General features: G+C 39.6%; 2 protein-coding genes across 2 annotated transcripts; one reads left to right on the forward strand and one right to left on the reverse strand.

Annotated features, from left to right (window-relative positions):
* Positions 1 to 7512: 7512 nt before the first annotated feature.
* Positions 7513 to 13281, forward strand: LOC117301723 (phytanoyl-CoA dioxygenase, peroxisomal-like). The gene is made up of 9 exons (XM_033785751.1): positions 7513 to 7599; positions 8631 to 8768; positions 9067 to 9216; positions 10003 to 10106; positions 10759 to 10878; positions 11289 to 11355; positions 11795 to 11907; positions 12712 to 12814; positions 13180 to 13281. Exons 1-9 carry the CDS (start codon positions 7513 to 7515, stop codon positions 13240 to 13242), a joined length of 945 nt encoding a protein of 314 aa, XP_033641642.1. The 3' UTR covers positions 13243 to 13281.
* A 339-nt stretch (positions 13282 to 13620) lies between these two features.
* On the reverse strand, positions 13621 to 19665 carry LOC117301788 (transcription termination factor 4, mitochondrial-like). Its single transcript, XM_033785798.1, has 3 exons — positions 19598 to 19665; positions 16349 to 17172; positions 13621 to 15043 (listed from the first exon to the last, which is right to left on the reverse strand). The coding sequence occupies exons 2-3, from the start codon at positions 17169 to 17171 to the stop codon at positions 14658 to 14660; spliced, it is 1209 nt and encodes a 402-aa protein (XP_033641689.1). The 5' UTR covers position 17172; positions 19598 to 19665; the 3' UTR covers positions 13621 to 14657.
* Positions 19666 to 21154: the final 1489 nt, after the last annotated feature.

A 21154-nucleotide genomic window follows, 5' to 3' on the forward strand; every position in this document is an offset into this window, starting at 1 on the left:
TGATTTTAACTATTGTTCTCGTAATTTTCAGTGTAATTACCATTATTTTTAAAATCTGTTTAAATTATTGTTAATACCTGTATATTGTTGTAATGCGCATCTGTACATATTTTTTATGAAACTTGCGCATAATAAATGAATAAATTATTATTATTTATTTTGATCGAGGCTGTCTCATTCAACGGTTGGGGGGGGGGGGGGGCTACGGTCGGTAAAACTTCTTGGCCGATTGGTCATCAAAATTCGCGATGTATATTATGTGAGAAGGCTACGGATTAATGGACATAAACCCACGTGTATTTAAGTTTCAAATCACACACAATCAAAGCAAAACTAATAATTTAGATAATATTGTTGAATAAACACTATAGGCTCTTATTTGAATCTTTTCAAAATTCACAGGTTTTTAGGTTTAATTTTATTGATTTATTTATTTCAGTGTGAGATTTTCTTTCTACATAAAAATACACCGTTTAATTTTAACGTTTGAACTACCTATTGAAGCTGTAAAAAGCCTAATTCTGATCAGTAAGTTTATAGATCATAGATAAAAATTAATTACACAATCGGTATGGTTCGAACATAAATTAAATAAAACGAAACAGGTGTACACTCAGCATAAAGAAGGTCATGGTAGAAAACTTCTCTTAAAATAAGTTGTATGTTTTATTGTAGCATAGAAAACTGTTGTTAACAAAACAATCGGGAACAGCTGTGTGATTGTTAACAATCACTATCTCTAGTTTTCTTCTTGAAATCTATGATTTTCGAGAAAGTAAAACGATGGTTGGAATTATTGCAAGCCACAAGAGGGCGTTATGCAGGCTTTATTTTATCCGGATCAATGTCGGACATCTATTAACCCTGACTGTTAAACCAAGTCTACATATAAGTTTGGGTTAGAATAATTTGAATAATAATTATTGTTAAAGGCAGTGGACACTATTGGTAATTGTTTATTGTCAAAGACTAGCCTTCACAGTTAGTGTATCTCAACATTATGCACAAAATTACAAACCTGTGAAAATTTGAGATCAATCGGTCAACAAAGTCGCGAGCTAGATAACAATGAAAGAAAAACAACCCTTGTCACACGAAACTGTGTGTATTTAGATGGTTGATTTCGAGACCTCAAGTTCTAAATCTGAGTTCTCGAAATCAAATTTGTGGAAAATTACTTCTTTCTCAAAAAACTGTGGCACTTCAGAGGGATTCGTTTCTCACATTGTTTTAAACCATCAACCGCTCCCCATTACTCGTTACCAAGTAAGGTTTTATGTCAACAATTATTTTGAGTAATTACCAATAGTGTCCACTGTCTTTAAACCCCGACTGTTAAACCAAGTCTACAGATACGTTGGGTTAGAATAATTTGAAAAATAATTATTGTTAAAATAATCATTTAAATATTAAAATCCTCCCGTGCTTCAAAATAACTTAGAATAAATTAATAAAAATTAATGCAGAAACTCTACGGGTAGAGCTTGAAGGCACTGGACACTATGGGTACTCAAAATAATTGTTAGCATACAGAATTTACTTCGTAACGAGCAATGGAGAGCTATTGATAGTACAACACATTGTGAGAAACGGCTCCCTCTGAAGTGACGTAGTTTTTTGAGAAAGGGGTAATTTCTTCCCAGAACAGTTTGTGAATACGTCATGAAGCGTTTGATTAATCTGAAAGCACACAGTTATACATAGTATGCAACAAGTTTTTATTTGTTTCATTATTCTCTTCGATGCAACTGCCTTTTAACATCTGTTCCCCAGGCATACCTGAAGCGGCTGCAAAGTTTACAGAACTGGGCAGCTCGCATTATCTTTAAGCTAGATCGTCGTCATGACTCCATTCCTCGTTTTAAATCTCTCCACTGGCTTCCCGTAAAAGAAAGAATTCTCTTCAAAGTACTTTTGTTTGTTTTTAAAGCCTTCCATGACCAGACGCCATTATATATCAAGGATTGCTTTACTTTTCATAACCCATCTCGCCTTAATCTTCGCTCTTATCGAGACCCATTTTTTGCTCACCATTCCTAGGACCCGTAGCAAATCTGGCGATCGCACATTCACTGTTACTGCATCCACAGAATGGAACACCATCCCTTCTTTCATTAAAGCCGCTAAATCCACTGACCAATTCAAAAAACTTCTGAAAACCCATCTCTTACCTGTTTAGGCTTTTCTCTTTTTCTCATGCTTTTCAAACATTGTGTATGTAGCTTGTATGATAAGTTTTTGTAATTGTTTAATAATATTGTGCTTTTATTTTTCAGTTTTTGAAAGCGCTGTGTGATATAGTTTTCTATGGGGAGCGTTTCTAAATACCTGTTATTTAATTATTGAGTCCAAAGTTCACATTATATTTTTGTTTTTGTATGCATACTTATATTTGGAATACATCAAAGTAAGAATAATGGTATTTGACAATAAAAATAATAATTCACCAAAGGTGTCGTGCCATTAGTAGTTTTAAAGTTAAGCACACTGCTTTAGTGTAAGAAACGTCGAATAACCATACGACTTAAATTCTGAGTTGAATTCATACAGGGTTTGACTCAGTCACAGTCCAAAGTAGTTACTAATCACACGCGTTATCACTCGAAACATTAATTTGCTCTTAAAGTTCGACACAGTGTCCTTTATTGTAAGAAAGTTGAGAAAACCACTTTAATGCTGAGTTGAACTGATATCTTGAGTTTCAAAGTCCGAAGTAGTTACACATCTTGTCACTCGAAACATCATCTCCGCCAGACTCACCGATCGTTGCGTTGTTAAGTTGGCAGATCTTAGATGCACCTCCTCCCCGCCGGAGATTGAAGGAGCGGCATTGAGGCTCGGCCCAGCAAGCCTCCCCGCACTCGATAAGTCCATTGACTGATACCTTCTTGATCTCGTGACCGTGAACACACCGATGTTGTACGCGACCGTCTGCTGACATCGTGAAGGAGTAGAGCTTGATCCGACGGGGCATCTCACACACAGTGAACCGCGCGTGGTCGCACACAACGTCGCTCTGCCACCTGCCCCCGTTAACCTTAGACAAGAAGACGCAGTTGTTGTGTCTACCCGTGTACTGACTGAAATGTTCGACCCAATACTTAAACGACGAGCCTTGCAGCCGATCGACACATGTCAACTTTAAATTCAAGTCAGTCTTACACCCGATCCAAAGTCCACACGATGTTTCCCCAACGACGCAAGCTTCTCTCTGCATTCGGTGGATGACGTCATTTTCTTCCACAGAGTTCGGCACGGCTAGGAAACTTTGAGGTCGTTGCCCACAAACTCTTGAAGCTTCGTCCCAGACGAGTTTATCCTTTAGCATGATGTAACACGAGTCACGCCAGCTGGTCCATCCGTGAGGGCAGTTTGCCTGGATTGAATGAAGAACGCACAGGAACGCCAAAATGATGGACAGATACATCCGTGGATGCGTGGATGCAAATCTCGTGTGGTGGTGTCTTGCTTCTCACCTTCAAGCTGCGGAACCCCGGTTCGATCTCTCTTGTTTTCAGTCCCTACTTGACTGCGTTGGTTTTTCCAGGAATAATTATCTAGGTTTTCCTCTAAAACTGAAGTTTCTTCATCATCTTCTCTTCTCGTTTGGCTCTAATTAGAGCTTTAAGACTCAGATCCAAAATGTACATTAAAGGCATAGACGACGAAAATTACCGAATCAGAAAATACCTCTCGTGATGATTATCTTGAAGTGTCCCAAATGAATTTGTCTTCAGACGGAACAGTGCAATAGAAGAGCATTAAGGCTAAGGACTGCAACTTCCACACAGTCTCCCAAAACATCAAGCCAGTATTGACTGAAAACTCACGCACGTCTTTTTTATACCGTTTAATTCGCAGCGCCCGACCTTGACTAATTGACGGAATTGAACCGTACACGAGGATAACTTCTGTTCGAATGAGAGCTCGCAAAATGCGTCACTTACTCAGGGCTAAATACATGAATTGTTGATGTGTCTGCACTATAAATGCCGTTAACCCATCCTTCCATTAGCAAAAATATTCGCCGTATTTTTAAGACCTTTTCGCAAATATCCATTGCGCAAGCGCTCACTGTTGAATGAGGTGCATGCTGGTCTAGCTAGCGATCAAACTTGATCAAAAGTTTTGATGTTCGAAGCCATACCAACCTCCCCCGCGGCCGATCAATAAAACAAGAATATGTAGGTAGAGGGTCGGCTTAATTTTATAAAGAGCAACCTTCATAAAAAATAGAACAGTTTCTATTAGCCGCAACGTACGATGTGCATAATTTAACAGGACTTAATTATTGACGTGTTAAAAGGGTCGTGTAAAGTTTAGACCTCCGGGGAAACAAAAACAGTTTAAATAAACAATGGGGTAGCCATGGTTTTTGGTTTGACAACACGTTTTCTCTTTCCAAAACGAGTCAAGACTTGCATAGCCCCAGTGAGATACATCTCAAGTCTTTTTGTGACTCCTCCTTGCCCCCCTCAGAGCCACAATACACCACTGCATGCAAGTATATTCGTGGGATTCAAATTAACGGTTTGCTCTTTACTGCCATAATTAAAGACAGTGGACACTATTGGTAATTGTCGAAGACTAGCCTTCACAGTTGGTGTATATCAACATAATGCATAAAATAACAAACCTGTGAAAATTTGAGCTCAATCGGTCATCGAATTTGTGAGATAATAATGAAAGAAAAAAACACCATTGTCATACGAAGTTGTGTGCTTTCTGATGCTTGATTTCGAGACCTCAAATTCTGAACTTGAGGTCTCGAAATCAAAATCGTGGAAAATTACTTCTTTCTCAAAAACTATGTCACTTCAGAGGGAGCTGTTTCTCACAATGTTTTATACCATCAACCGCTCCCCATTACTTGTTATCAAGAAAGGTTTTATGGTAATAATTATTTTGGGTAATTACCAATAGTGTCCACTGCCTTTATTAGAGCAATAGAGGGGGAATTTTTTTATTTTTTTATTTTTTTGGGGGGGGGGGGGGGCGGTGAAACTGGAGTCCATTTTCAAAATGGTTCAGAGAGACGTGTACTAAATCAGCGAACTCAACAGAATAGATTTACTTGTTAAGTTGTGACCTCACTGCGAGCTTCTGTTTGCGAGCGCACTTCGGTGCTTTGGAGTCTTGCTGTGAAACACAATGTGTTTTTGGAACACTGTTGGTGCTTTTGTATGCTTTTTTGTGTTTAGTGGTATTTCGGGGACGGAGACCTCGTAGTTGGTAGCAAATTGAACAGCGATTTCTAAAGGAATCTTATATTTTTTTATGAATCAAAGAAGTGACGACAATAATTGTATAGAATCCCTATTTAAATCCTAGAGGATTCTATGGGCATTCGTCTACAGATATGACTTTTGTTGTAAGGGATTTGTTATAAGTAGGATTTGGAACTTTGCATGGTGGAAATACGATAAAAAAAAAGAAAAAAAAAATAGGTTTGCGGTAACACCATGTGATAATAATCTCTAAATGAGTTGGGGTGGTTCTGACAAGAATTGTTGGTTTCAACTCTTCCGTTGAACAGAACCACCCCAACTCTTTTAGAGATTAATATGGGTGCCGCACTACCTTTAAACACTGCAATACGGTGGTGTTAAAATTGACACCAGTGTTGATACCACGGGAGAATCACAAATAACATAATATGCTGTTAAAATAACACCGGTGTTAAATGCAGTGGACACTATTGGTAAATTACTCAAAATAATTATTGGCATAAACCCTACTTGGTAACGAGTAATGGTTGATAGTATAAAACATTGTGAGAAACGGTGTCAGATGCAACTGTGTCCGCCATGCAATATTGTCCGCTCCGGAAACTTTTGCATATGCAATCGTGTTCGGGGTTTTGCAAAAACCGTCCGGCGGACATGTACATGACTGTACATGTATGTGCGCGCGTAAGCGAGCGTGCATGCACTGAACCTACATAGGTAATATGTAGCATGAATATTCACGTATTTTATGATTGCAGCGAATACGCAACGGCCGAACGATTCCTATGTCATTATGTCAAGTCATGTCCCATGTCATGCAAGGACGGTTTTGCACGGGGGCGGACACAACTGCATTATGCAGCAGCGTCCGGGCGGACACGATTGCATATGCACTAATGTCCTCCGGATAGTATTGCATAGATGACATAATTGCATGCGACGGCTCCCTCTGAAGTAACGTAGTTTTTGAGAATGAAGTAACTTTCCACGAAATTGATTTCGAGACCACAATCTTAAAATTAAGGTATCGAAATCAAGCATCTGAAAGCACACAACCTCGTGTGACAAGGGTATTTTTGCTTTCATTATTATCTCGCAACTTCGACGACGGATTGAGCTCAAATTTTCACAAGTTTGTTATTTTATGCATTATGCTGAGAAGTGAGAAGACTGGTCTTTGACAACTACCAATAGTGTCCAGTGTCTTTAAGATAACACCAATGTAATTGTATCGATACAAATAAGTGTTATTTTAGAACCCATGTTGTAAATTTTGATTCTCTATTCGGTATTATAGTATTTGGCAACACCCATGGTGTCAATTTAACGCCCCAGTTTTTTGTGTGCAGAATATCAGGAAATTGATGCGTGAACATGCTGGATCATGGATCCGGAGCATAGCACCATGATCCACCCGTTACCCCATAAGCACAGTGGATTGGACCCAAATGGGTCTAGCTGGAATATGGACCTGTCAACAATTGATAATAAAATGTAAACATGAAGTATAGATAATTTGCTGAATCTGTCACCATAGTCGATTGTGCCGCAGAATGTTTTGAGATTATAAAGGAGGTGGGCTTCATTGTTTTACACTCAGTTTATGTCAAAAATATTGTTTGAAATTCTCTTACAACCGTACAATCCAAACTGCTTCTGGTGAATTTTTGCAAACCGTGTTCCTGCGTGGAATACATGGATCCACGTTGCCTGTTTGGATCGGGCGAGTTGGTATTATGGAGAGCGTTTGAAACCGTTTGTTTTGAAATGTATATGGTAAGAAAGTTGTTTTAACACGAGTAGAATACACGATCCACAACAAAAAATGACTCGAAATTGCGTGCTTTTCCTTATCGTGAACTAACCATGGAGCAATAAACTAGTTTATTGCTTCATGAACTAACATCACATTGAGAAATCAATTAATGTCTCAGTGACTCCACATGACCGACCGTGTTAGTTCACAAATTAATAAGGGGAAAAAACCAAAACAACAACACAGTTTCGAGGCAGAATTTGTGTGGTTGATTATATTCTACTTTTAAAACATCTTTCTAACCATACGCATTTTTTTTTTAAACAAACGGCTACAAAGGCTTTTCACCAACTCGCCCGATCCAAGGCAACATGTCCCTTTAATCTGAAATGGTGTCTTCACAAGGAACTGTGCGTCAAAGGAGAAGAGTACAGAAATATTGCAAGCTGAGAGTTCGCATTTGTACCATATTTTTTAAAAGCAGCTTAATTGAGGATTCAATTGAAGGTGTTCGGCTTTCTGGAGATGATGTCGACATCTGAAGAAGGGCCCTCGGTGTGTCCTGATCTGAGCAAGGTCCACGAGCCTCTTGGAGCTTTGTTTGCACCAGTGAAAGTGAGCATCACAAAACATAACTAGACCTTACTTAAAAGTGTTTGTCGACAAATACATAGCCGTTCCCTGTTGTTTTGCTTTGAAACAGGACCTTATGAAGTGTAGTTTCAGAACTAACACGAGAGATTAAGAGATTATAGGTTTCAAATCCTACCTATAGATAATATTGTAGTTTTTGGAATAATTATATTTGACCTGAAAATTTGTCCTTCTCAATTCCTCAAGTGTAGTTTCAGAAACAACATTACCCCATAAAGATGAACACTCTTGGTGCTACTGCAAACCCCGCATATACCCCCACCATGCAAAGTTTCAAATCCTACCTAGATAATATCTTTTTTTTGCATTGTATTTAACCTGGAGCTGATTTCACAAATCAATAAAATTCATCGCAAGATGGCAGTGGACACTATTGGTAATTACTAAAAATAATTATTAGCATAAAACCTTACTTGGTAACAAGTAATGGGGAGAGGTTGATAATATAAAACATTGTGAGAAGCAGCTCCCTCTGAAGTGACGTAGTTTTCGAGAAAGAAGTTATTTTCCACGAATTTGATTTCGATACCTCAAGTTTAGAATTTGAGGTCTCGAAATCAAGCATCTGAAAGCACACAACTTGGTGTGACAAGGGTGTTTTTTTTGTTTTATTCATCTCCCAACTTCGACGAACAATTGAACTCAAATTTTCACAGGTTTGTTATTTTATGTTTAGATACACCAAGTGGGAAGACTGGTCTTTGACAATTACCAATAGTGTCCATTGTCTTTTAGCATCACACCTAACTTGGCAACTATAGACGATTGATTTGCAGTTAAGATCAATCTTGACTCTATGTGAAATAGGTCCATGGATGGGGTGGATTTCAAAAAGAGTTAAGAGTAGCTTATCTCGAGTTAGGATGAGTTACTCGTTCGAAGTTAGGATTCGCCCAAAGTTTTTAGTAACTCCTAAAGAGTACTGGGACTAGTTCTTATCTTTGTGAAATCAACCCCTGAACTTTTGCTTCTCTCAATTCCTCCTAAAACAGGACCCTGAAGGCTGGAGACAGTTCCGTCTCACGCAGGACCAGGTGGATCGGTTTTGGCAAGATGGCTACCTCACCAACATCCAAGTTCTGTCTAACCAACAATGTGATAAGATACTTCTAGACTACCAGAGACTTGTTGTGAGTGGGTGATTGGTCTCTTGTATTTCAAGAGGTACTCCAAGGTCAAATCAAATTAATGGCCTGCATAAAGCCACTCTCAGGCATCTGAACGTACACAAATTTGTAATTTAATTTTTCTGTAATTTATTTCTTGCAACTGTAATGATCAATTGAGCCCTAATTTTCACAGATTTTTTTTTATGTGTGTATAAATATGTTGGTTGGATACACCAAGCGAGAATACTCTGATCTTTGACAATTACCAAAGGTGTCCAGTATTGATTTTACATCTCTGATTTGAAACTCTTTTAAACAGAATGAGGCGGACTCCTTCCCAGGTATTGATATGATGTATGAATTCCACAGCAACCAATCCAAAGATCCAGGAAATGTCCTCCTACATTGTCTCGGTCATTGGAGACTAACGCCAAGCTTCCATGATGTCTGCTTCTTGCCTGCAATCGCCGTAAGTGTTGATAACTAATATTGAAAATTACAATAACCAGTTTTTACATAGGGCTTTTCACACCCGAAGGGCGCCTAAAAGCGCTTCCAAAACCCATGATCACTTGGCCTTAATTCATTCCTTAAAACCATCTCAGCTCCCTTGGAAGTATACAGGCTGTGCAACAAGTATGCACTACTATTAAAGGAACATGTTGCCTTGGATCGGTCGAATTGGTCTTTGAAAAGCGTTTGTAATCGTTTGTTATAAAATGCATATGGTTCGAAAGATGTTTTAACAGTAGAATACAATGATCCACACACATTTGGCTCGAAATTGCATAGTTTTCCTTTTACGTTGCGAACTAACACGGTCGGCCATCTATGGTAGTCAACAATTTGACTCCCATAAGTGGCCGACTGTGTTTGTCGACGAGGTAAAAGGAAAACCACGCAAATTTGAGTGATACTTGTGTGGATGATTATATTCTACTTTTAAACTATCTTTCTAATCATATGCATTTTATAACAAACAGTTACAAACGCTTTTCAAAGACCAACTCGACCGATCCAAGGCAACGTATTCCTTTAAGCTAAATCAACCACAAGAACCATCTCTGCTCTCACAAGTACCCATTAACCCCTGGGTGGAGAGAAGCAATTACAGTTAAGTGTCTTGCTCAAGGACACAAGTGACAAGACTGGGATTTGAACCCACACTCCGCTGAACAGAAACACCAGAGCTTGAATTCGATGTTCTTATCCACTCGGCCATCACAGCCCTTTTGTTTTGTCTCTCTCCTTCCAGGTGCCAGCATCTCAGCTCCTTGACCCGAAGAAAGAAAGGAAAGTCAGACTGTGGCATGACCAGCTCTTTGCCAAACCTCCACTGCAAGGAGGAAATGTGGCTTGGTAAGAAAGCATTAGCATTATTACAATCAATCAATCAATCAATCAATCTGACAGTCAATCAATCAATCTATCAGTCAATCAATCAACCAATCACTCAAACAAGTAAATCAGGCAAACAATCTGTCAGTCAGTCATCAAACAAGTTGGTCAGTCAAAAAATCAAGTAATAAAATTTCAAATGACTCCTTGAATACTAAGAGGAAAATAATGGCAACTTGAAATGCAAAGAGTTTTACATTCATGTACAGCTGAAACTTTGACAGCATTTATCATGACTGCAATTCTTTTTTAAATTTCTTAAAGGCAGTGGACAGTATTGGTAATTGTCAAAGACTAGCCTTCACAGTTGGTGTATCTCAACATAAGCATAAAATAATCGGTCATCGAACTTGCGAGATAATAATGAAAGAAAAAAACACCCTTGTCACACGAAGTTGTGTGCGTTTAGAAGTTCTAAATCTGAGGTCTCGAAATCAAATTCGTGGAATATTACGTCTTTCTCGAAAACTATGGCACTTCAGAGGGAGCCGTTTCTCACAATGTTTTATACCATCAACCTCTCCCCTATTACTTGCCACCAAGTAAGGTTTTCTGCCAATTATTATTTTGAGTAATTACCAATAGTGTCCACTGCCTTTAACTAAATCTCCAGGCATCAAGATTTTTCCTACTGGACTAGGACTACACCCATGGCGCATCTGACCGTCCACATGGCTCTTGATTCACAGACGCTGGACAATGGTGGCCTACATTACATCCCAGGATCTCACAGGTAAATGAAGGCTGAAGCAAAGGTCCCTTTAGACACCTAAGCAAACACTGTGAGAAAGTGGCTGTGATACCTTTTGTACCATCATGAGAATGCTGGGATTTGAACCAGGGACCTCCGACTCCTATCTCACCACAAAAGTCCACCACTTGACCAACTCGATCAGTTAAGAAATCCTGTGGAAAATCCTACTGATGAATTTCCGTCACCCATCAGGTTTTCGAAATATAAGTTGTAATAAGAAATTTGAAAACCCCAGCCAGGATTTGAACCTGGGACCTCTGAATCCAAACAAATGGTTCTACCACTGGACTGCCTCGTTCAGTTAAAAAATCCTGGAAGAAATCCTACTGATAAATTTCCATCCCCCATCAGTTTTCAAATAAAATGAAGAACTCATTTGGGCTTTTCAGGTGGACAAGGCATGGGGGACCTCTCCCAGTTACAGATTTTGACTTCAAAGATATGGAATCCATACAGGCAAGTAATCATCCAATCTCATTTCCTCTGGGCCAATAACACCCATTTCAGACAGGTGCGCCAGAGTTGTGCCAAACCAAATAGATTAGGAGCGACTCTAGGTCAACCCAAATATTGTTTGTGTTTCAGACAGGCGAACTTAACATAACATTTAGGTTTGGCTTACATGTATGACAAAAACAACGTCTGAAACCAAGACACTCCATAGACGTTCCGAACGAAAGGTCGATCTTTCGACTTCTAGGGCATCCTGAAATGTTTCAGCCGTCAAACTGTTCATGTACTTAATTAAGAATTTGGTTCGGCACGACTCTGATTAGGGTATTCTTCCACAAGGAGAAAATACCTTGGTGCCCCTGCCGGCCCTCTCAAAAAACGAAACATACAAACCGCTCGGCCATGACACCCTGAACATCTTGTCTCATTTGTTTGTTTTTAGACAATCTTGACTGATGAAGAGAAAGCCAACTTCAAACCAGTTCATGCCAATCTGAAGAAAGGAGAGGCGAGCATCCATCATCCTCTAACAGTACATGGTTCCTGGGCCAACAGGTCTGTACTCTTTCCCTAATTGATCAAGATTCACCCGCAATGCGCCCTCTATACATCACAGCCACATTGGTCCCTTGTATTTATCCGCAAAGATAAAGACAGGTATTTGCTTTTCAGAACCAGTGATTTCATTGGATACAATGATTTCATGGGATAAACATGCTGTGTTGTAAGTTTTCCATACTGCGTTTTGATTGGTCCAAGGTGATGTTGGTGCAGCTGACGAACATTACCTCGGACCAATCAAAACACAGTTATGGAAAGTTTACTTTCGGTCGCCTCCATACAGTGTGCACTATTACGTACAGTGTACTTGCCTATAATGGTGTTATGTATCATGAATGTAGGTGAAAGGTGATTATGGTTGGGGATTGACGTATATGTATAGGCTCAATGGCAGCTCTTTGGCAATTCACGAGCCTCGAAGTGTGACGTCAGATGTTCAGGCTACCTGTTGATCACCAAACTTCTCTTTGTTAATCTTCCATTATGCAAAGTTTCAAATCCTAGTTATTGACTCATTTCACCTCACGTCATCATCAAAAAAATCTTGAATGCGCCATACTGGTGGGCAATTTCACTGTGCGTTTTTATATGTAACTGTATAGATGCTATGCGTTATGCAGTGAAGTGCATTTAGGCGACGCGGCGTTCATACACGTAACCCTAACTGCCCACCAACATGGTGAGTGTGGCATCAGTCGTCGCATGTGATGCGCGTGCAAGGGGTCAATACAATGACAGGCAACTGTATTGAGATTGAAATTTCACTTCTCCTGCTGTTTCGCCCTGCTTTACCCGTAGGTCTGAGTTTTCTCGACGTGCCTGTGTAGTGAACTACATCGCGGACGGAGTATGTAGCAACAGTGAGGAGCCTCTCTTGCAAGGAACTACCAAGTTTAAAAAGGTAAGACTAAAGCCCTGTTCTTACTTCCTGCTAATGAAGGGTTCTCCATTAAAGGCAGTGGGCACTATTGGTAATTGTTAAAGACCAGTATTCTCACTTTTGGGTTCGAATCCTACCAAGCTAACTGCTGATTTCACAATGACTAGACTAAGTTTTGTCGTCTAGTAGGGCCCTAATTGAATCACAAGTTCTTGATTTGTCTGTTTTTCTTAATCGTAGACGCTAAACTAATGTTTGTACAAGAGAGATTGGCTGTTGCTAGTTTGGCGTTTAACATCTCCTTGTGGGAGTTTGCCGAGTTCTCTTGACAGGAATATCATTTAAAATATTCCTTTCTTTCTTCCTTTGTTTCTTCCCTCGTACAGGGTGACAAGATGGAGGGGCAGTTCCACCCACTGGTTTATGACCCAGCCTGGTCAAGGTCTTGAGATGGGGGTCTGGTGTGGTTTGATGTTCCTTTAAAGGGAAGGTACACGTTTAGTAATTACTCAATACAAATAATAACTTGAAAACTGACTTGGTAACAAGCATTGGAGAGCTGCTGATAGTATAAAACGTTGTGGGAAATGACTCCCTCTGAAGTATCGTAGTTTTTGAGAAAGAGGTTATTTCTCACTAAAATAATAAAAGACTTCTAGCTAGAAGTCTTTTATTCCTATCTGAAAGCACACAAATACGTCCAATCAGCCTGGTGTTTTTTCTTTCATCATTTTCTCGAAACTTCGATGACCGATTGAGCCCAATTTTTCACAGGCTTGTTATTTTATGCGTATGATGGGATACACAAAGTGAAAAGACTGGTCTATGACAATTACCAAAGGTGTACCTTCCCTTTAATCGTAAAGGAATCTCAAATCAACAGCCTCAATAATCGAATAAAGAGTTGACTTTTGAGAGTTCATGTTTTCATTTGATTGATTTATTCAACTGATGGATGATAGTTGACATATACATTGAGTTAATTCTGCAGTCTGCATTTTGAGGTATTTAAATCTTCATTCATAAATACCCCAGACAGTTTCGCTACTCCTATTGGTGGAGAGCGAGTCACATGGGGGTGTTTAAAAGGTTGATAATGACCAGCTGGAGCTGTTTATAACCGTCTGGCTTCAGCGTGTCGAGCGCCCAAGCTAGAGTATGCCAATATTATCACGGGGAACGCAATTCATAGCTATAACGAACAGCGCAGAATCTAAGCCTGCGCGCGCGCGTCCACACAACCCAGGCGCATCAAACAGATTCTTCACAAAGTTTTTGAACAAATATTTCAAACCTCAAATTTTAATTGTCAAAGTGTTAATAATTGTAGTTTTTTGAAATGGGAATAAAGATTAGTGACTCGTTTTTAAACGCCCGATTAAAACTTTGCAAGGTCGTTGCCGTGCGATAAAGGCCTTCGCCTTCGGCTCGGGCCTTTATCACACGGCAACTTACCCTGTCGGTTTTAAGCGGCTGTTTAAGAACTCGTCGCTACCCTTTTATTCCCTTAATAATTACTTAACAGTAAAATAGTTGCATCTCAAGACTTTCAATGGGCTCCCCTTTGCAAAAAATATTGCTGAACATTTTTAATATGGCATTTTAGCTGGTAAACTTGTTCTGCTGAGCATAATTAATATGGCATTTTAGCTGGTAAACTTGTTCTGCTGAGCATAATTTTGTTGTGATTAGGAACTTTTTATGATGACCTTTTTATGATTTTAATCATAAAAAGTAGCTCTATGCAATTGGTAATTGTTTAGACTTATTTAAATACCCATCGTCAAGTTTGGTTCGGCTGAATCAAACAAAGCAGAACACTTGGCTTTTAAAGTATGTTGGTTAATTTAAATCCAAACAAGACTTATTTATCTTTTGTGTAATCATAATCACTTAACTCATCGTCCGTCTCTTCATCTTCGAGATCTTCGTTCCTCCCTTCATCCTCCTCATCCAATGCTACCTCATCCTCCGCTTCTAAATTCTTGACGAACATCTCAAACTCCTCCAAGTCGATTCCAGCACATCTCTGAGCAAACCTCGAGTCTGTACAGTCCACGATCCTGCTGAGCTTCGGGTTATCGACACGTGTTTGTCCTTTCTTGTCCGGCATCTCGTATTTGCCGAGTCTCTCGAGGAGGATGTGTCGCTGCCGGGTGTGGCTCAAGGAATATTTGAAGATGTTTGCAGAGACCATGTCCTCTTGATTTGTGAGGCCCATCATGTAGTACACATACTGGAATCTACGCTCTAGTGAGGAAGTGGGGAAAATAGAACCATTACTTACATTTGAAAAATAGTTCCAACTTGTGTACATTTACATAGACTTGTGAAAAGGCGTTAAATGTCTGTCACGGTGATGGCGTTCGGACTTTCTCTGCGATTCTCGTGACACTGGTGATATTCTCGCGGGACTACTGACCCTCCCGAGATTACCGCTCTCACGTTGTGTGCGTAGGTGTAGTAGTCGGCAGCTAGCAGCTTTGCGCGAGAGCAGTGATCTCACGAGGGCGCAATATTCGATTGCGGAAACCTTAATTATTATGCCACCACCACGACTCAACTTTATCACGGCAACAGACCATTAATTAGTTAGCCTGGTTGAATATTCTTTGTATAGTTGTCAGCATTTTGTTTTGTCATTGTGTGTTTGTCTTGTCTTTGTTTCTTCTTCGCTGTTTGTTTGTTTGTTAGTCTGTCTGTGTAAAGGCTGTTGTCTACAAGCCTCGGCTTACTCTAACAGCCTCATGCTCTTGCTCCTCTCTTGTACATAGTTAATTCCGAGTTAATAATTTACTATTTGCTTTAAGATTATATTATTGTTTCTGTATAATTTAATGCGCTTTAGCTTTTGTTACATTTCTATGTTCCGTTACCTAATGCTCACAATTGTTCTTTTTTTTTTTTCAACAAGAATATGGAATAAACGTATTATTGAACTGAATTGAATTGAATTAATGATATGTCCCCAAGTCTAACATGTACACTGGACTAGACCAATGGCCCGAGGCAAGGGATTTCAGTTTCAGCCAGTAAACTCAAGACAGGAAAAGTCTGTTTTTTTTTGTTTTTTTTTCAATTCAACATCTTTGACTAATATTGAGTTTGAGTCTCATCTCACAAACCAAATAACTTTCAATCCTGCTGAGTAGGCCCCATCACCCATTAAAGGGTCTAGGTACTTTTTGTTGGACAAAAAAATGCTCACAGATTTACATTGCATTTAAACGGTTTGAAGATACATGTAATGATGGTAGAAACCTTTCTCTTTAAAAAATTACTTACTGAGGTGCTGTGGTTTTTGAGACATGATTTAAAGTAAAAACAAAAAAATCACGGAAAAAAGTTTGGTCTCAGTGAGACACAAATTTTTTTTAGCATAAAACATTTTTCCGTCAAATTTACAGCAAGCAATATTTTAAGGGAAGCTTTCTACCATCATTATCTTCAAACTGTGTGAGTTTAATATAAATCTGTGGACTTTGTGTGTTGAGTTACAAAAAGTACTCCAATCCTACAACATGAGGCCAAAGGGCAAGGCAACCATTTTCTTACCAATATCACTAGGCTCAGCATCCAAAACTTGAGGGGCGTTAATGATCACAGTAGCGATCTGCTTGCTTGCGAAGTGGCAAGCTCTCAGCTTACTGATAGCTGCATTGAGTCTAACTTGCTTCAGAGTCAAGATAGTCGGAAACGTTATGATGACCCTTTGAAGACCGCCCTCTCTCAGGCCGAGTTTGCGCAGTCTCCTGATGCGCTCTTTTAAGTCGTTCAAGCGGGCGCTGAAGAGCTTAGGGTTACGGTCGAGGACAAGAAGAATGCGGTTGCTGAACACCTGGAGTTCATTCAAGTATCGGATGTTACCGATCAAAACATCCCAATTGGAATTCAGAACGCGCGGATTGGAATCTAGAAACCTGAAGATGTTTTTAGGGTCTGCTCTGAAGCTGAGAAGAAGCCGGGTTAGCTCTTCAATCTTTGACTCGGCATCCTCTGCGCTGATTTTCACTTTCTTGGCAAAGTCGGGAGAAGAAAGAAGTTGAGTGAGATTGCCAAGAAGCCTTTGAAGGTCACCTTCGTCTTTTACGTAAGTGACGATATCATCACTGTGGTGTCCCTCAGGAGCATTTATCTGGAATTCTGACATCAAAGTTTTTCCACAATGAAATGACGCAACATGGTGTAAGTTGGGACTGCATTTAAGTTTTGGTCTCTGTTCCTGACTTAGGAAACATGCAGTCTGAAGTAGCTTGGGGTCCTCCAATCTTACCAATCTTTGTAGCAGCGGAGAGCTTGAAAATGTGACTTTTACCCTGATATGTGAGCATGGTGGCGTCAGCCATAACACCAAACATTTCTTCAGTAGTCCTGCCATGCTGAAATATAAATAAAAAAATTGAAAGAGTGAAGGTCAATAATTAATTAATTTGTTTTTTCACAAGAAAAAAACTTGATTTTTGTAACTAAAATTCAATCTGAAACTTATAAAAATTCTATTTGAGCTGTAATACTTTACAGTTTTATGCCTCCTGGATTATATATTGGAAGAGTTGAAGGCGAGTTGACGGCACCTACCCAGTTGACGCCGGCAAGATAATGCTCTGGTACTCAAAGCCATGCACACTTGGGCTCACACTATCAATTAGCACACAATGCTCACATCGCCAGTGCAGAACTTCGACATATTTTTGGAAATAATTTCTTCCATGGATATATTTGTTCGCGGTGAACTCGTTGAGAATATAAGCGAGGGACACTACGAATAAATGAACGGAATTTCAACTTCCCAAATCAGGTAAAAAGTAAAGAAAATGGTAGTCAAATTTGTGTTCGCATTGTTAACAAACCTTCTACCCAGGACGTCAGTGCAGTGGCACTGACTGAGGTCCTACCAGGGTACTTCAAGAAACTATAAGGCTCCCCTGTGAGCATTAGGGGTCTAGTATTTTGGGCCTCTTTAACGCTATACGTTTTTAAAATCGGCGTTGATAGGTGAAAGTTTTACGACCGTTAGCCAGCAATAACTGAAGTTTCTTTTGTACTACACTACCAAAACTTTCCACACATACTCAATAAACATCCATAATGCTTGTATTTCCTTTTTGTTGGGTAAAATTAAAAAACCATCATCAAAAAATACAATTTTCTGCTCGGTACTCACTGTTGTTTTTCTGTCGCATCGCACGTCTTTTGCCTTGTCATATGCAGCCTACTACATGTAGAACGACGAACTGCCGAGCCGCAGCCGAGTCGGACTAAACCATTCTGTGAGAGGGGTGTTACAAACCCGTGCAGCAGTGCGTGGGCGCTTTATGCGTGAACGGCGGTTATTATTGTAAACAAACAGCGCACACACTGCCACACGGGTTTGTTACACCCCTTTCACAGAATGGTTTAGTCCAACTCGCTCGTGGCTTGGCAGTTCGGCGAGTAGGCTGGTGTACAGCGCTAGGTGGTCGATAGCCCCATAAATCGGTCCAATCCACTCCGTATCCTTGGCCCCAGCACCACTGATATCAAAACCTTTCGCTTCCTTGAAAAACCATCTGCACACTCTGCATCATGAAACTTACCGATCTAATGCTTCAGAAGTTGCAGATAGCACTACACTTGGAATCGTTCAAATAGGTATCACAGATTTTGAGTAAAAATCAAGTGAATTTTGAGTGTGAATTTTCTCAACTACCGCTCTTTTACCGCTAATGCCGCGATATGCCGATTGTCCCCCGACCGTGCGCAGATTTTTTTCCCAGGACAAACGTGTAGAATTATCTGCACACGTTCGTCCTGGAAAGAAAATATACCCAATCCGCGCTTCGTGTACAAACATATGGACACGCGTCTGGGAACTACAAAGAATAGTTCCAAGACGCGTGTCCGTATATTTGTACATGAAGCGCGGATGGGGTATCTTTTCTTCCCAGGACGAACGTGTGCAAATGGTTCTACACGTTTGTCCTGGGTGGGAAAAAAATCTGCGCACGGTCGGGGGACAATCGGCACATCGGCATTAGCGGTAAAAGAGTGTTAGTTGAGAAAATTCACACGCAAAATTCACTTGGTTTTTACTCAAAATCATTGATACCTATTTGAACAATTCCAAGTGTAGTGCTATCTGCAACTTCTGAAGCATTAGATCGGTAAGTTTCATGATGCAGAACGTTGCAGATGGTTTTTCAAGGAAGCGAAAGGTTTTGATATCAGTGGTGCTGGGGCCAAGGATACGGAGTGGATTGGACCGATTTATAGGGCTAGGTGGTCGAGTGACCAAAAGATAAAGCGTTGAGCATTATTGAGAAGTCAAAAAATGTGCGATGCCGCAGGAAAACAACCGTGAGTACCGAGCAGAAAATTTTATTTTTTGACGATGTTTTTTAATTTCACTCTAGTTTCTAGAAGTACAAGTACTCTTGAGTTGAACTTGAAGCAAGTTGTTGTTAATGTTGAGTTGTTTGATGAAGTTGTTGCGTCCTTTTTGAGCAAGCACTTACTACCTATCTTCATTTATACTAATCCATTATGTAACTTACGAATCGAATAGTCATTGTTAGGCAGATGTAGAATTACTTGAAGAAGTACACATAGTTTTAAAACTGAAATTGATTTTAATCAACCATTACGATTTATAATATACGTCCGGAAACTGGACAAAAAGCTAAACTGATGGTTATTTATGGTAAAATTACAAAATATATGAAATTAACTGTCACTATTCGAATCACTAGGTTTAATTTACACTTTTTGCCGAAAAATACCAAAAATGTATGTGTTAAATTACAGTACACGTCGAAAAAAACTTACATACACACCGCAGAAACGGGAACACATGTCAGCTTGTGTTATGGTTTGATGAGAGCGGTAAGTTTACGATAGCGCCCTCTCTCGGTGGAAAAATTTAAAGGGGTGGACAATACAGTAGAAAGGGGGTAAATTCTAACCATGCAAAGGATTTTATGGTATTGTCAAAGACCACTCTTACTTGGTGTGTCTAAACATACACAAATCTGTGAATTATGGACTCAATTGGTCATCGATTAAGCGAAGTTTCTAGAGAATATTGAACCCCCCCCCTAAAAAAAAAAAACCCAGCTTGTTGCACAATATTGTGTGCTTTGCAGATGCCTATAAAAAGCCTTTCAAGGCTTCGTGGACCTACTTATTTTTGAGAAGATAATAATATTGATAATTTGTAACACGAAAGTCACCATCGCAAGCTATGACGTCGTCATATAAAGAGGATGGAAAAAAAAAAGAAAAAAAATCAAAGAAGAAGAGCCGTGTGACCGCGGCCGCATAACTATGTTATTCATCAGTTAATGCAAAATAAATAATTACTTTCACTGTTCCATGTATGCCATGAATTAATGCATTTGAGTGGAGAAAACCAATTAAAACACTTTGACATCTGACCTTGCTATATACAGAGTGGTCAATCGAGTATGCACATTATTTTTTTAAAGATTCTCAAGGTCAGGTTTCTATTCACCTCTACAACAATAATTTTTGTATTAAAAATGAATAATTTTTTGAGATAATTGACCTCAAAGTTTGAAAATTACCACCTAATTTAAATATGCTACATAGGTCCTTTCTGGGTTGAACTCTTGTCCAACAAACAATAATCAACAATGACACAAACTTTTGCAATTAATTTGTGTGACTCAATATCGTCTAAATCTGCTCCCCGTTATTGCATATCGTGCAGTGACGTAAGCTTTATATTATCTGTGTTTTGAGTTTTGAGTAATTTAGTAGCCTCGAAGCGTGACGTCAGATGCACAATGAGGCTACGGGGAGGTAGGAGGGGGTGGGTATGCTTGGATATAGACCTTATCGCAAATACCAATGCGCAAGCGCAGACTGTTGAATGAGGTGAATTGTTGGATAGATATGGATCAAATTTGGATACCAGCTGGACCACAATGCACCTAATTCCAAGCTTTACGCGCGCGCCCCGGTATATGCGAAAAGGTCTATGGTCCCTGTAGCAGAGCCGTCTGCCCTGTAGATCATGACAGCGCCCTCATGTGACCACAAGTGACACGTTGACACTTATCAAACAATAAAAAGAGGTAATACTTCAAAGAAAATAATGTAATATTTTTTTTACATAAGAGACTAAAAGAGTTGATTTCAAGTCTGAGATCATTACTTATCATAAAAAGATTACTGGGAGTCATGTCGATGCAGATTAATCCACGATACACTGCAATCAGAGCGAGTTGGCTGAAATACCCACTTCACAATTTGAAGATTAATATTTTGTTCGTTTGGGGAAATTACATCGTCAGATCACATTACACTGGGTTGGTTTTGGGTGAAGACAGAGTAGAACATGTCAACAACCTTTTTTTCTAT

This window comes from Asterias rubens, chromosome 17 (genome assembly GCF_902459465.1).
Source record: "Asterias rubens chromosome 17, eAstRub1.3, whole genome shotgun sequence".
NCBI lineage: Eukaryota > Metazoa > Echinodermata > Asteroidea > Forcipulatida > Asteriidae > Asterias > Asterias rubens.

What these genes read in the sequence shown, in the direction of transcription:
- LOC117301723 (XM_033785751.1), top strand. Translation starts at nt 7,513, where the DNA reads ATGTCGACATCTGAAGAAGGGCCCTCGGTGTGTCCTGATCTGAGCAAG. An exon ending in CTTTGTTTGCACCAGTGAAA is followed by an intron (nt 7,600 to 8,630) that starts GTGAGCATCACA and finishes CTCCTAAAACAG; the next exon opens with GACCCTGAAGGCTGGAGACA. An exon ending in TAGACTACCAGAGACTTGTT is followed by an intron (nt 8,769 to 9,066) that starts GTGAGTGGGTGA and finishes TCTTTTAAACAG; the next exon opens with AATGAGGCGGACTCCTTCCC.
- LOC117301788 (XM_033785798.1), bottom strand. Translation starts at nt 17,171, where the DNA reads ATGGCAGGACTACTGAAGAAATGTTTGGTGTTATGGCTGACGCCACCA. An exon ending in TGCTGAGCCTAGTGATATTG is followed by an intron (nt 15,044 to 16,348) that starts GTAAGAAAATGG and finishes CTTCCTCACTAG; the next exon opens with AGCGTAGATTCCAGTATGTG.